This window comes from Sorex araneus, chromosome 3, assembly GCF_027595985.1.
Source record: "Sorex araneus isolate mSorAra2 chromosome 3, mSorAra2.pri, whole genome shotgun sequence".
Lineage (NCBI taxonomy): Eukaryota > Metazoa > Chordata > Mammalia > Eulipotyphla > Soricidae > Sorex > Sorex araneus.
Window position 1 is genome coordinate 225927137 of NC_073304.1, and position 12901 is coordinate 225940037.

Below are 12901 nucleotides of genomic sequence, written 5' to 3' on the forward strand. Positions count from 1 at the left end.
CATTGACCCGGAACTCTTCTTTGCCCGGGTCTCGGGGGCCTCAGGCCGGCGTTACTGCGCCTGCGCGTCCTGGCGGCTAATGCCGGCGGTCTCCGCTGAAGCGGGAAGATGGCGCTTGACGGACCAGAGCAGGTATGGATGGTGGCGGCGAGGGCCGGCGGGGAGCGGGACTGGAGGTGGAGCGGCCGTGATCTGAGGTGGGCAGTCGGCGAGGGCACGAGTCGGCTGGGGAGGCGGGAGCCGGCGGGTGGGCTGGGCCCGGCGGGGCCCGGATCTGCTGTGTCAGCGCCGCCCCGGCGGGGCCCTGCGCGGCCGGGAGAGGAGGGTGCGGTGCCCGCCGGGGTGCGGAGGGGCAGGACCGGCCGCGAGTCGCCGCCGCCGGCCGCTGGGGTCGCGGCATGGTGCTGCCCGGGGCACAAAGCGCCCTCGCGCCTCCCGAGGGGCTTCGGGGGGTGGGCAGCGTCCGTGCCCCGCGTGCCGGCCCGGGATGACTTGGTGGCCAGCCTGTGCCTCACGGACACTGTCCTCAGATGGAGCTGGAGGAGGGGAAGGCAGGCAGCGGTCTCCGCCAGTACTACCTGTCCAAGATCGAAGAGCTCCAGGTGAGCGCGGGCTGCAGGGCTCGGGGGTGGGGGGTGGGGGGGCGCCGTGCCAAAGTCCGGGGGGGTGGTCCTCTCGTGCGCCCGGGGAAGCAGGAAACCAAAGATACAAAGTATCTGGCGATGACGCGCCCGTGACCCCGCGCCCAGCCCTTTGGGTGGTCAGCGTTGAACTCTCGCTCCGGCTACAGGAATTGCTTCATTGTTTCTTTGGGTCCTTTCATTTGTGGTCTAGAAGACGAACTCTGGCGTTGAGATTCAGGGGAGATGATGGGGGCAGAGTAGAAAGGAAAACCAAGAGTCAGTCATCTGGACAGCTGCTGGTGTGGGACAGTGCTCAGCCCCACCACCTCGGCCCCTGCCCCCCGCCCCGGTCACCCGCCAGAGCCCCATTGATGCCATTTTCCCCTTGAAATGGGCTCCCGTTGAGGAATGCTGCTCCAACCTAAAGAGGATGCAGGGAGCATAGAAAATAAGGGAAGGGAAACAAGAGAATATTATGAATTTCAGCTGCATTTGCAGCTCAGTTATCATTTCTGAAACACTTCCGGTTGTTGTAACTGGCCTTGGGAAAGGAGGCTGGGTCAGTGATGTTATATCCCGCCTTAGCTGTGCCTGGCTGCTAGCAGTGAGACAGAAACCACGCTTCTGCCTCAGCGAGCTTTCCATGGTAGTATGTTCCGCCCTGTCAGGAGTGAGCTGGCTGCAAGGATTCTTCATTAGGGTTTGTTCTTCCTGGACCAGCACTGGACTCTCAAGTCTTTTTTGGTGACTGTCATAGATCCTGGAGCATCTCTTGGAGTTTATATGACAGGAGGGCTCTTAGGCTCGGTATTGACCAAGATCTGACCCCTGATCTTTTCTCTTTTGTCTGATGCGCTGCAGCTGATTGTGAATGATAAGAGCCAGAACCTTCGGAGGCTGCAGGCACAGAGAAATGAGCTCAATGCAAAAGGTGAGCGGCACTTTGTGGCTGGCTGCTCAGATCTCCCTGAAGTGGGCTTCAGTTCATTACTTTTTGAAATCCAGCCAGAGTGGTGCTTCATACTGCCCCCACATATTCCCTTGCCTCCCTGCCAAACCCCTTCACTTCCTTAAAACACAGTTTGGACTCGAGCTTTCAAACAGGGCTTAGCGTGTGGGCCCCAAGTTGACTTGTGAGGGAGGGGACATCAGACGTGGTGACCTCTGTCTTTCCCATCTAGTTCGCCTGTTGCGGGAAGAGTTGCAGCTGCTGCAGGAACAAGGCTCCTACGTGGGCGAAGTCGTCCGAGCCATGGATAAGAAGAAAGTGCTGGTGAAGGTACAGGCAGCCCACCCCAGAGACCACACTCCCACCCCTTTGCAGACTTGTGAGGATAGTCTCGAGTGTTGTTAGGAAGCTCGGTTCTTCCTGGGTGGGGTAGGTGATGTGACTGTCAGAGAAGTCACAATCTCTTGTCTCTTTAGGTACATCCGGAGGGCAAGTTCGTGGTGGATGTGGACAAGAACATCGATATTAATGATGTGAGTGCAGAGGAGATAGAGGCTGGCAGTGACCGTCCCCACGGCACTTCCTGAAACGCTCTCCCTTCACGCAGGTGACACCCAACTGCCGGGTGGCCCTAAGAAACGACAGCTACACTCTGCACAAGATCCTGCCAAACAAGGTAGACCCTCTGGTGTCTTTGATGATGGTGGAGAAGGTGCCAGACTCCACCTACGAGATGATCGGGGGACTGGACAAGCAAATCAAGGAGATTAAGGAGGTGATCGAGCTGCCCGTGAAGCATCCTGAGCTCTTCGAGGCGCTGGGCATCGCGCAGCCCAAGGTGAGGAGCCGGGCTTCTGCGGGAGGGCCCGGTGTGTGGTGACTGCAGCCTGCTTCGCCCTGCTAGAGAGCGGCTAGCAGAGAGCTGCTCGTGGCTCCAGGGCGCTTTGAATGCAAAACTGCTGGTGATCTTGGGCGCCCTCCTGTCTAGCATGGGGACCTGGCACCAAGTGAGCCCTGTAAATGTCCACTGAAGCACGGGACTGAGCCCTTGTTTCTGCCCAGGGAGTGCTGCTCTACGGACCCCCCGGCACCGGGAAGACGCTATTGGCCCGTGCCGTGGCTCATCACACAGACTGTACCTTTATCCGTGTGTCTGGCTCCGAGTTGGTGCAGAAGTTCATTGGGGAAGGTAGGTGACTGGCGAGCAGCATGGAAACCACGTTAGGGGGGCGGGCAGGGGAGGGTGGCAGGAGGTGCATTCGCCTCACACTAGTGTGGCTACTGCTCAGGAGCGAGAATGGTGCGGGAGCTGTTTGTCATGGCCCGAGAACACGCGCCGTCCATCATCTTTATGGACGAAATCGACTCCATCGGCTCCTCTCGGCTGGAGGGCGGCTCCGGGGGGGACAGTGAAGTGCAGCGCACCATGCTGGAGCTCCTCAACCAGCTGGACGGCTTTGAGGCCACCAAGAACATCAAGGTAATGTATCGCCTGGTGGGCCATGGGGGGCGCACAGGCCACGGGCGGGCCTGGCCTACGCCACTCTGTTCTTACACTCAGGTGATCATGGCCACTAATAGGATTGATATTCTGGACTCGGCGCTGCTCCGCCCAGGCCGCATCGACAGAAAGATCGAGTTCCCACCCCCCAATGAGGAGGTTTGTGATGGGGCGGGCTTCTGCGGGAGGGCCCGTGGCACCAAGGCGCTTTGAATGCAAAACATCTCTGGCTCTCGGGTAGATTGTGGGGTCTGAGGCCCTTCTCTTCATCTCCAGGCTCGCCTGGACATTCTAAAAATTCACTCTCGGAAAATGAACCTGACCCGGGGCATTAACCTGAGGAAAATTGCAGAGCTTATGCCAGGAGCATCTGGGGCTGAAGTGAAGGTAATTGGAGTGCCTGGGGCATGGGGCAGAGGTGGCGGGAAGCCCTGGGTTCAAAGCCTGTCCACAGCTGCGCTTCCTTTGCCCACACAGGGCGTGTGCACAGAAGCGGGCATGTACGCGCTGCGGGAGCGGCGAGTGCACGTCACCCAGGAGGACTTCGAGATGGCTGTGGCCAAGGTAGGGCCTCTCTGCCTGGACCTGCTTGTCCAGGGTTCGGGGCTACGGGGCCAGGGCTCGTGCCCCCTGGTTTCAAACCTGATTCTGTCTCCCTGCAGGTCATGCAGAAGGACAGTGAGAAAAACATGTCCATCAAGAAGCTATGGAAGTGACGTGCATGTCCTCCGTTGGCACGCTCAAATAAAGCTTTGCGGGACAAGTGCTCTAGGGCTCAGTCTGTTCGTGACGGGCTGTGATGTTCAATGACCAGGCCGGGTACCGTTCATAAACAAAAGGTTTATTTGGAATTTCCAAACCTGCCAGAAGTGGCCCTTGCCATGCCCTGGGCCCACATGCCTCACCACACTCGGCCAGGCAGTGACAGTCCTGCCACCTCCCCACCGTGGGCTCCCCTTGCCCGCCACCAGCTCGCACACCCACAGCTTGGGCCATGCTCAAGAACTGGGGCTCCTCCTTTTGAGGTTTTCCCACCCTGGACCCAAGAAGCTGGGGAGCAGCCCTCCGGCACCCCAGGAGATGATGGCGGCTATAGCCGCTTGCATAGTTGAGGAAAGAAAACCAAGACGGAGGCACCAAACAGGGCTCCCTGAAAAAACCCAACTCACCCCTGTACAAAAAAAGTGGCTCCCGCATAGAAAAACCTGTTCCCCACATAGTGCAAATCCCAAAGGAAAAGAAAAAAAACCAGCAGCAAGGCTGGACTTGTAGGAATGGCAAAGAACTTTGGTTTTAGAAAGGCCAGGAAGAACACGAGCTGCGCCCTCTTCCTCTGCCCAGCTCCCCAGCCCCGGAGGGGAATCTGTAAACAAGCAAAGCCAGTGGCTTTTGGTTCGGAAGCGGCTGATCCAGCCCAAGCACAGCCTCCAGGAGTCCCACCTGGGCCTGCCTGTCGGGGGCAAGGAGGCAGCTGGTGTGAACCCAATTAAAGCCGACTGCAAAGTAACTAATAAGGCTTCAGGGACCAAGCAACAGGGAATCCTATCACTACGTGTATGAAACTAAAGCTGGGGGGCAGAGGGTGATGGGAGACAGCCCTCACCCCATCCTTGTCCTATGCATCTGTGGCCCCAGAGGGTGGACCCCTTCCAGGCTGAGCGGGAAGGCAGGGGTCCCTGAGCAGTTAGGTCAGGCGAATTCCCAGCACCTGTTCCAGTTCCTGCCTTCGCTGCTGCACCTGGAGAAGAGACGGCGGGTTGGTCCCCATGGCTCACCCCCCAGGGGAGGGCAGCCAGGCTCGAATCTCACCTTAGCAAAGATGTGTCTCCCCACGGCTTCCTGGGCCCAAGGCTGGTGATAGAAAGCGGCTCGCCTCTCCTCCTCGGGGTTCCCGATGACATCAGTGATGATCTGCAGAGCGAGGAGGAAAGCTGTGGTTGCCAGCCCCCCCACCAATTCCCAGCATGGGGGGGGGGCTCAGCCTCAGGAAGGAGGGCTGCACCTTGAGGTCTCGGCGCTGGGAACGGAGCCATTCCTGGATAAAGTCCTGGGGGTCAGTGCTGAAGCTGAGCATAAAGTCCCTCTGGGTCTTCAGCTGGTTGATGGACTCAATGGTCTCGTGGATCTAGGGAGGAAAGTGTGTTACTGGCCTCCTCGCCCCAGGGCTCCAGACAGACCTGGGACGCTGGGAGCAGAGGCCTACCTTGACGTCCAGGGAGGCAATCTCTTGCTGATTGGTGGTAGAGGCCAGGAAATTGCTCATCTGGGCCTTGAGGGGGTCGTCTACCTCCACATCAATGTCATAACAGGCTGTCTTCTTCTGGTCATTGGGGTCCACACTGTAGGCAGAGCGTGAAGGGAAGAGTGACCCGGCTAGCCCTGCCCCACCCTGGGCCGCACCTGTGGTGGCTTCAGATCCAGCCCCAAGCCTCCCTCTCCCCTCCCTCCATCACCTAATGACGTGATTGATGACGATGGGGTCTGGATGCTGCAGCAACCCGGCCAGCTTCATGGGAATCTCCGAGAAACGAAGACGGCCGCAACTGAAGATCTGGAGAAAGTACCAGAAGCTTGTGATGCCTTTGAGGTGTCAGAGGAAAGTGTGAAGAAGGTGCAGGTGGCCCCGGACAGTCCAGAGGGGCTTTGGAGCAGCGGGCTGGCCTCCCGGCTCACCTGGCGGAAGTAACGGTTGCAGTTGATGTACTCGCGCTCGTGGCCGTCCTGCAGCTGGTTGTGTTTGATGTACAGCCACAGGGCCTGCATGATGGCCGCCCTCGTCTGGGTGTGCACCCCCAGCAGCCTTGCCAGTCGGGGGTCCAGTTTGTACTGCGGAGGCTAGGGTAGGACAGAGGGATCAGAGGGGATTCCTGGGAGAAGCCAGAGGAGCAGCAGCCGAGGACAGCTGTTCCACTAGGTGGGCCCCAGGCGTCTGTCACCTGATGGTCCAGCATGAGCAGGAGGGTGCACTTCACATTGAGGTCTCCCGGTCTCTTCACCTGGAAGCCATCCGTCTCCTGGGTGGTGGGCATCCGGTGCCACTGACAGAGAGACCAGAGCTCGTCACCCACAGGGCCACGCCTGCTTCCTGGCCCAGCTGCACGCGCTAGCCGTGGTTCCCCGGGCCAGGGGCCCACGCTCACCTCCACCAGGTGATTGTCAGGCCCGTAGAGTTCCTTGTCTAGCTCGATGACGAGGCTCTTAAAGAAGGAAGAAAACTTCCTCTTCTGTTTGCTAGGCTGGGGATGGAAGAAGGGATGGAGGGTGAGGGGGTCCTGTGGAAGCTAGGCCCAGCCCCCAAATGAGAAGGACCATTTTATTTTAGTCTCAGAGCTCCCCGGAAGGCATGAGGGGAAAGCAAGAAACTGGAGGGAAAGGCTTCTCACTGCCAGTAACGGACGGACGTAGAAAGGGATACCCCTTCCCAAGATGCAGTACCGCCCTCTGCAGGGGCCCGGGTGAAATGACATGCAACTCCTCAGCCCCAAACTGGTGACCACCCTCTAGCACTCCCAAGCACCCAAGGATCTAGCCCCAATCTTTCTTTTCGTTGGGGTGAGAGGAAGAACTGAGGGGGCCACACCTGGCAGTACTCAGGACAAAGTCCTGCCTCTGCACTCAGAGATCACTCTTGTCAACGCTCGGGCCCCGCGGTGTACAAGGCAAATGCCTACCCGCTACGCTCCAGTGCTAGGCGCTATCCTAAACCTACACAGGCACCTCCCCTCAGGCACCTCCTTCCCCAACTCACGTCATCCAGCAGTTTCCCCTCCACTCGGAGCTCCCAGGAAGCCACCTTGTCCCCTGCTGGGGTTCCCCCGGGGGTCCCTGCAGTTCCTGCGCTGTCACCTTCCACCTTGCTGGGACTGAACGTGTTGGAAATATAGATCCGCAGTTTCCGTTTTTGCTAAAGAAAGGAAGACAGGGAGAGGTGAAGCACAGTGGCAGGAAGTCATGGTGCCCAAATCCACCATCTCCCAGAGGTCCAGGCGTCTTTGGAGGCACCAGGAATCAGGAGTGAATCCCAGCCCTGGCCTTCAGGGAAATCTCAGTTATAAGGGACACATGCGTGGCCACCAACTCTGCCAACAGCTATCAGGCAAATCAGACCTCTGGCTCACTTTCTGTTTTGGAGGGGCAACACCTGGCTGTGCTCAGGGTTTAATCCTGGTTCTAGTCAGGAATCACTCCTGGCAATGCTCAGGGACCACGTAAGGTGCTGGCAATTGAACTGGAGTTGCCTGTACCCCTTAACCCCTATATCTCTGGCCCTTTAAATAAATGCTCACCATTGTCCCCAAATATCCTTGTCTCCTGGGAAGCCTGTCACTCGGGACCGTTTTACAGTGTTTTGTTTTTTTTTTTTCTTTTTTTGGGCGACACCCAGGGATGCTCAGGTGTTACTCCTGGCAGTGCATGGGGGACCTTATGGGATGTCGGGGTGGAACTCGGTTAGCTGAGTGCAAGACCCCCAACTGCTGAGTGCAAGACCCCCAATAGCTCCCGGCCCGTTTTATATTCTTTGTAAAAGGTGGAGGCGGGTTCTTCTCTAGAGATGGGGAGAGACAGAAACTGCCTGTATGTAACCAGTCAAGATTCTGACCCCAACCCATACAACTCATGCCTACAACCATGACCCAGCATCAACGTGCACCCAGAAATGCCAGAAGCACTACTACGACAGGTACTATGACAGTTATCAAGTATTATTTCCTTTTTGGGGGGTTGGGGGCCGTGCCCCACCATGCTCAGGGGCTGTTCCTGGCACTATGCTCAGGAGTGACCCCGGGCAGTGGTCAAAGGACCATATGGGGGGCAAAGGAGCAGAGCCAGAGTCACACCGCCCACAGCTGTTTGCAAGACAAATGCCTCCCATGCTGCATTCTCTCTGGCCCTACAAAATATCATCATTTCCCTAAATACAAGTCAGGGCCCCCTCCCCTAGAGATGGCGCTGGTGCTGCAGAAAGTCCCACAGCACCAGGCCGGGGACAGGCAGAGGCTCAGGCAGGAGCAGGTGGGCCGCACACACCGTCAGAGGCTTTTTGATGGCCTCCTGGATCTCCATCCGCTTTCGAGCAATGGTCTGGTCCAGCTTCCTCTCAAAAGCCAAGAGGTCCATGTATGCCTGAGACTCTGGGACAAGCTCCCGAATCTGGAGGAAGGGAGAAGGCGTGCTTCGGTTTGTGCGAGGGAAGGGACCACCCACCGCCTGCCACAGGTACCGCCCGCACCCCTCCCACACTCACGCGCTGAGGTAGAACCTTGTCTGCCATCTTCCTCCTTTTCAGCCTGGGAGGACAGAAAGCCACTGAGACGACGAGGGCCCAAAGGACCCTCTCCACCCCACCAGGCATGTTGAGCAGACATCGCACCGGGCAGGCGGAAACCTAGGCTGCCAGCACTGCGACGGCTGGCGGGAGGGTGGGGGGGTTGAGCCATCTTACCCCCGGCGCTGGGCGGGCATCGGGGGCTGGGCCTGGGGCACGAGCAGGCGTTTTCGGAATGGGTCCATCATGGTGGGTGGCATGCCAGGTCGGAGTGGAGCAGCTGCACCAAACGGGGCGCCGGCAGGGAGTCCCACCTGCAGGCCAGCCATGGGCATGCGGCTCCCAGGTGACATGCCAGGCCGCTGCGGGAAGTAGGGCATGGGGGGCGCATAGGTCAGGGGCAGGGCCCGGCGAGGCCCAAAGCCCAGTCCCTCCATCTCTCTGCCTGGCCGGGGTCCGCGGGAGCGGCACAGCGAGGGTTCCAGGGCTGGAGGGGCAGGAACAAAGGGGAGCAGCGCCGGGGAGCAGAAGTGTAAACCACACCTGCTCCACCCCCTCCAACCGCCCTGGCAGCCTTGCCAGCGAATGGGGCCCGCCAGAGCCCAGGGGTGGGCGGAGAATCCTGCTGCAGAGGGAAGGGCCCCGGGGACTCCTGAAGCCCTGTCGCTGCCCTCCAAGTCTCAGCAGGCTGAGCTCCTGCGCCCAGGGACCGGCCGGCTCCAGGGCCCTCGGAGAAGGTCACCCCGACCGCCATCCTTCTCCCCTTGAAGAAGCTCGGCAGGGGAGTGCCTCTGGGGGTCTGCGATGGAACTGAGCTGGCGGGCGGGTCGCTGAGGAGGCTGGGAGAAAGGCCTCGGCCCAGGTGAGCAAGCTCAGACAGGACGGGCGGTTAGGGCGTGTCCCACCTACCTACTGGTGGGGGCAGCCTCCCGGCAGAGACAGGGGCGACCATCTGGTCACCAGATGGCCCCGGTTAGAACCCTTCCTCCCTCCCGCTGCCTGGGCCCCCAGGACGCCCGCCGAGAGGGCAGCTGGCACTGGACTCTGCCCGCGTGCTAGCCCAGGTGCACCTGGCAGCGGGGGGCGGGGAGGACTCAGGGTCCACATGGCCCCTCGTGAAACCTACAGGGGACTTCCCCGCCATCTGGGAGTAACCTCAGCCCCCAGCGCCCCTCCCCACGCCCGCTGCCTGCAAGGCCTGTCTGGCAGCTCTGCCTCGAACACACTGTCCCTGGCAGCCTCACAGGGCTGGCCCCAGGGCCCAGATTATGCAACCGGCACAACCAGCCAACCCAGAACCCAGCCAGGCTGGGGGGGGAGATGCCACCAAATCAAGGACCCCTCAGCCCGCAACATCAAGACGGCGCTTCCTCTGCCCCGTCCAGCACCAGCCCTGCTCTCACCAGGAGATGAATGTGGGGAGACCTCACGGGGGGGCCTCAGGAGCCCCGTGTCCGGCCCCCCTCAGCAGGAAGAGATGGGCTGCTGAGAGGCTGGAGGCAGCCGGATCTAGAACCCTAATGGGCCATAGCCAGAGATGACAGAAAACAGCTCGGCATGGCCCGCGCGGGAAGGCCAGGCCCCAGACCCTCAGGCCGGCAGCAGTGTCCAGTTGCTCCACCCACCCCAGCACCTGAGCCAAGAGGCGGGAACAAAGAAGTGCCGGGACCTGCAGTGTGTAAGCGGGGCCCCCCCCCCCCCATGCCCAGGAAGCTGCTCCCTGGGGCGCTCGGCCCCAGGCTGCCTTGCTCCTGGGACCGGGTGGCACAAACAGACCCCACCCCCGCCCCGCCATGTGCTCCAGACTCCCCTGCAGAGCCCCGGCCTCCCCCCCAAGGACAGCCTTGGTTCAGGAAGTCCCAGCTCGGCTTTACCACGCTCCACACAGGGGCCGGGGAAAGCATCCGGGATTCCTGTCTGCAGATGGACAACCCAGGGATTGAGAGGAAAGAAAAAAGAACCGAATTCAAGCTCCCTGCCTCCTGGCCACAGCAAAGCAGAGCAGGCTTGGCTCCGGGCATGGAACCCCGCACCGGCCATGCCCTGGACTGCAGGGGCCCCAGGATGGCAGGGGCAGGGGGGGTCTTGGGGCTGGGGGTCCCAGGAGGCCCTCCCCAAGAAGGAAACACCGGACTCTGCAGTGAGCCTGGCGACCAAGTTATTTCAGGGTTAGGTTTTCCCTCTTATTTATTTTTGATTATGGGGCCCCCACCTGTGGTGGCAGGATTCAGGGCCACTCCACTCGGCCCAGGGGTGCCGTTCTGGCAGTGCTCAGGGCCGCCGCAGACCCAGTGGTACGTGGCTGAGGGGTGTGCGGTGCCAGGGGCTGAACGCGGGGCTACCAACTGAGCTACGTGCCTGCCCCTCATGCGGGTGCTCTGGAAGCTCCCCAGCCAGTCCTCAGCTGTCCTCTCAGCTCCCCGATTGCTCAACATCCGTGCCCCCCCCCCATCTCTCCCCTCCCACACCCCTCCTGTGCTCCAACACCCAGCAACTCCTTCGCTTCTCAGGGCTCAAGTCCCTCCTCCTGGAAGTCACAAAGCTGGGCTTGGAAAGAGGCCAAGCAGGACGCGCATCCAAGGCAGCCCAGGAGAGCTGGGTCCGTCTCCCGCGGGCACAGCCCCTCCGGAGGGCACTGATGGGTTCCCGGCCAGCAGGCCCGGCCCGTGGAGCAAGCGCTGCGCCAGGGAGGCTAGGAGCCCTCGGCGGCACGGCAGGGCCACGAAGCCCCAGTGGAAGAGCGAGTGGGAAAGCGACACCCCAATTTCAGTCCCTGGGCCCCAAACAGTCAACACCCAGTCTGTTTTCTTCAAAGGGAGACGAGGGAACGAGAAACAAGAGGGGTGCTCACTGTCCCTAGGTAGGCATCTCTGCAAAATGGGTCACCGTGTCCGGGTGAGCCCTGCTGCTCCACGTGCAGGATTCATCGGGTAACTCACCCCTACCCGCCGGGGCGACGGAAAGGGCCAGCTCCCTTCCCGCTCCTGCCTCCTCCCTGCTAGAAACCACAGAGTGCAGGGCGCACACGTGCTGGGGCATCTTCCCAACCCTCAAGGCGAAAGCAAGGCGGAGCGGGGACCGGCAAAGCTCTGGAAAGCCAGACATAAAGCACGGACCAGGAGCCCCAGCGGCGGGGTCAGGCTGAGTTCCTCACACAGCCCCTCGGACTCCGTCTGTCTGGCAGTGGCCTTTGAAGCTGCAACCTGAGACGCTCCCTCCCCAGCCAAACCCCAAAGGGGTCCGGACGGAACCTTTGAAGCAACTCTCGCAGGCTCCTCCAGACCCGGCCAGCAGGCAGCACGCAGGGGGGTGGGGGGAGTCGGCCCAGGACCGGCCTCTCCTTCCTCCCGCCCGGCCACCACCTCTCCCTTCTCACCTGCCTGCCCCCGGGGCTCGGGTCTGCGCAGGGCCGACTCTCCCTGCACTGGCGGGAGCCCCCGGCCCGCGCTGGGCCTCCCTGGCCAGTGGGGCGCTAGGCCCCGCTTCCTGCTCCCCAGCAGCTGGGAGCCATCTCCTCTCCCTGCACGGCTGCCAGTTCTCGACTGGACCCGGGACCAGGGCCAGTGCGGGGTGACGCCGGGGTCTCGGGGAGGGCCCCTTTCCAACTGAGCACCACTCCCCGCGCCCCTGGCCCCGGGAGCGTCCCGCTCACCCCTCCCGATCCCAGTAGCCCCAACTCCCAGCCAGCCCCCACTCTTGGAGCCCCCAGTTCACCCCCAGGCTCAGCGCCCCGCTCAGGGTCCCTGCTGGCCACTCCCCGAGCCCCTCCACCACCCCCGAGCCGAGTCCGAGAGGTCCCGAGCCCGGCGCCCGCCGCCCCGGGCCGTCGGCGCTCCCGGCTCACCTGGTATTGCGCCGCGGGCCCCGCGGGGCCCATGGGGCGGAAGGCGGCGGCGCCGGGACCCACCACGCCGCCGGCCGGCCCCGGCCCCCTCAGCGCCGGCACCGGCAGCATGCCGGGACCCGCGGGCGGAGGCGGCGCCCCCAGGGCCGCGGCCACGGCGCCGCCGCCGGGGCTGAGCGGGGGCAGCGGGAACCCGCCCGCGCCACGGCCCGACATCGCTCCGTCCCGTCCGGCGGTGCGGCGATCCGGGCTCCGGGCTTCGCGTGGAGTCCGCTCCGCGCCTTTCCGACCTGAATTCCGGGTTCTGGGCTTCGCCGTTCCGGTTCCGGGATTTCCCAGGCCAAGTTCGCGAGCTCCTCGCAAACTAGGTTTGGGCCACGGCCGCCCCCGATTCCGGTCCTGTCCGGGAAATTCCGGATCCGGGATCTGCTAGAGGCCGGCCAGCCGCCCCCGGCTTCCAGAGGTTTGGCCGCCCGAGTCCAGTTGCCCAGAGGCGGCCACCACGCAGCCCCGCCCCGCGCCAGGCCCCGCCCCCGCCCCCGCAGCCCGCCACAGAGAGGCCGCCTGAAACCCCGCCCCTATGGAGACACGCCCCCAAAAGGCCCCGCCCCCAACTGCCGGTCCCCAGGGCCCCGCCCACAGCCTTAGGCCGGCCCTTCCGCGGGTGCGGAAGCTGCCCGCGGAAACGGTCAAATGCGGCTTTCCCGGTGCTTGCCGC

At 62.1% G+C, this 12901-nt stretch overlaps 2 protein-coding genes across 4 annotated transcripts; one reads left to right on the top strand and one right to left on the bottom strand.

The window, feature by feature from the left end:
• The first annotated feature begins 10 nt into the window (after window positions 1-10).
• Window positions 11-3838, top strand: PSMC5 (proteasome 26S subunit, ATPase 5). Of its 2 annotated transcripts, none has more exons than XM_004617992.2 (12): window positions 11-132; window positions 531-602; window positions 1485-1554; window positions 1805-1902; window positions 2049-2105; window positions 2180-2410; window positions 2635-2761; window positions 2862-3052; window positions 3134-3232; window positions 3350-3460; window positions 3551-3637; window positions 3736-3838. In XM_004617992.2, exons 1-12 carry the CDS (start codon window positions 109-111, stop codon window positions 3787-3789), a joined length of 1221 nt encoding a protein of 406 aa, XP_004618049.1. In that variant the 5' UTR covers window positions 11-108; the 3' UTR covers window positions 3790-3838. The 2 variants fall into 2 exon arrangements, with proteins under 2 accessions (XP_004618049.1, XP_054989830.1); XM_055133855.1 differs by lacking the exon at window positions 11-132 and adding an exon at window positions 133-197.
• A 55-nt stretch (window positions 3839-3893) lies between these two features.
• SMARCD2 (SWI/SNF related, matrix associated, actin dependent regulator of chromatin, subfamily d, member 2) lies at window positions 3894-12690 on the bottom strand. 2 transcript variants are annotated; one of them, XM_004617991.3, is made up of 13 exons: window positions 12184-12690; window positions 8517-8701; window positions 8319-8361; window positions 8102-8224; window positions 6822-6977; window positions 6214-6309; window positions 6010-6111; window positions 5747-5908; window positions 5527-5624; window positions 5277-5412; window positions 5076-5198; window positions 4883-4984; window positions 3894-4811 (listed from the first exon to the last, which is right to left on the bottom strand). In XM_004617991.3, the coding sequence occupies exons 1-13, from the start codon at window positions 12397-12399 to the stop codon at window positions 4758-4760; spliced, it is 1596 nt and encodes a 531-aa protein (XP_004618048.2). In that variant the 5' UTR covers window positions 12400-12690; the 3' UTR covers window positions 3894-4757. The 2 variants fall into 2 exon arrangements, with proteins under 2 accessions (XP_004618048.2, XP_054989829.1); XM_055133854.1 differs by lacking the exon at window positions 12184-12690 and adding an exon at window positions 11716-11997.
• Window positions 12691-12901: the final 211 nt, after the last annotated feature.

Coding starts and splice junctions, on each gene's coding strand:
- PSMC5 (XM_004617992.2), top strand. CDS start 109: ATGGCGCTTGACGGACCAGAGCAG. Junction 1,903..2,048: donor AGAAGAAAGTGCTGGTGAAG/GTACAGGCAGCC, acceptor TTGTCTCTTTAG/GTACATCCGGAGGGCAAGTT. Junction 2,106..2,179: donor AGAACATCGATATTAATGAT/GTGAGTGCAGAG, acceptor CCCTTCACGCAG/GTGACACCCAACTGCCGGGT.
- SMARCD2 (XM_004617991.3), bottom strand. CDS start 12,399: ATGTCGGGCCGTGGCGCGGGCGGGTTCCCGCTGCCCCCGCTCAGCCCC. Junction 6,112..6,213: donor CTGACAATCACCTGGTGGAG/GTGAGCGTGGGC, acceptor TCTCTCTGTCAG/TGGCACCGGATGCCCACCAC. Junction 4,812..4,882: donor GGAGACACATCTTTGCTAAG/GTGAGATTCGAG, acceptor TCTCTTCTCCAG/GTGCAGCAGCGAAGGCAGGA.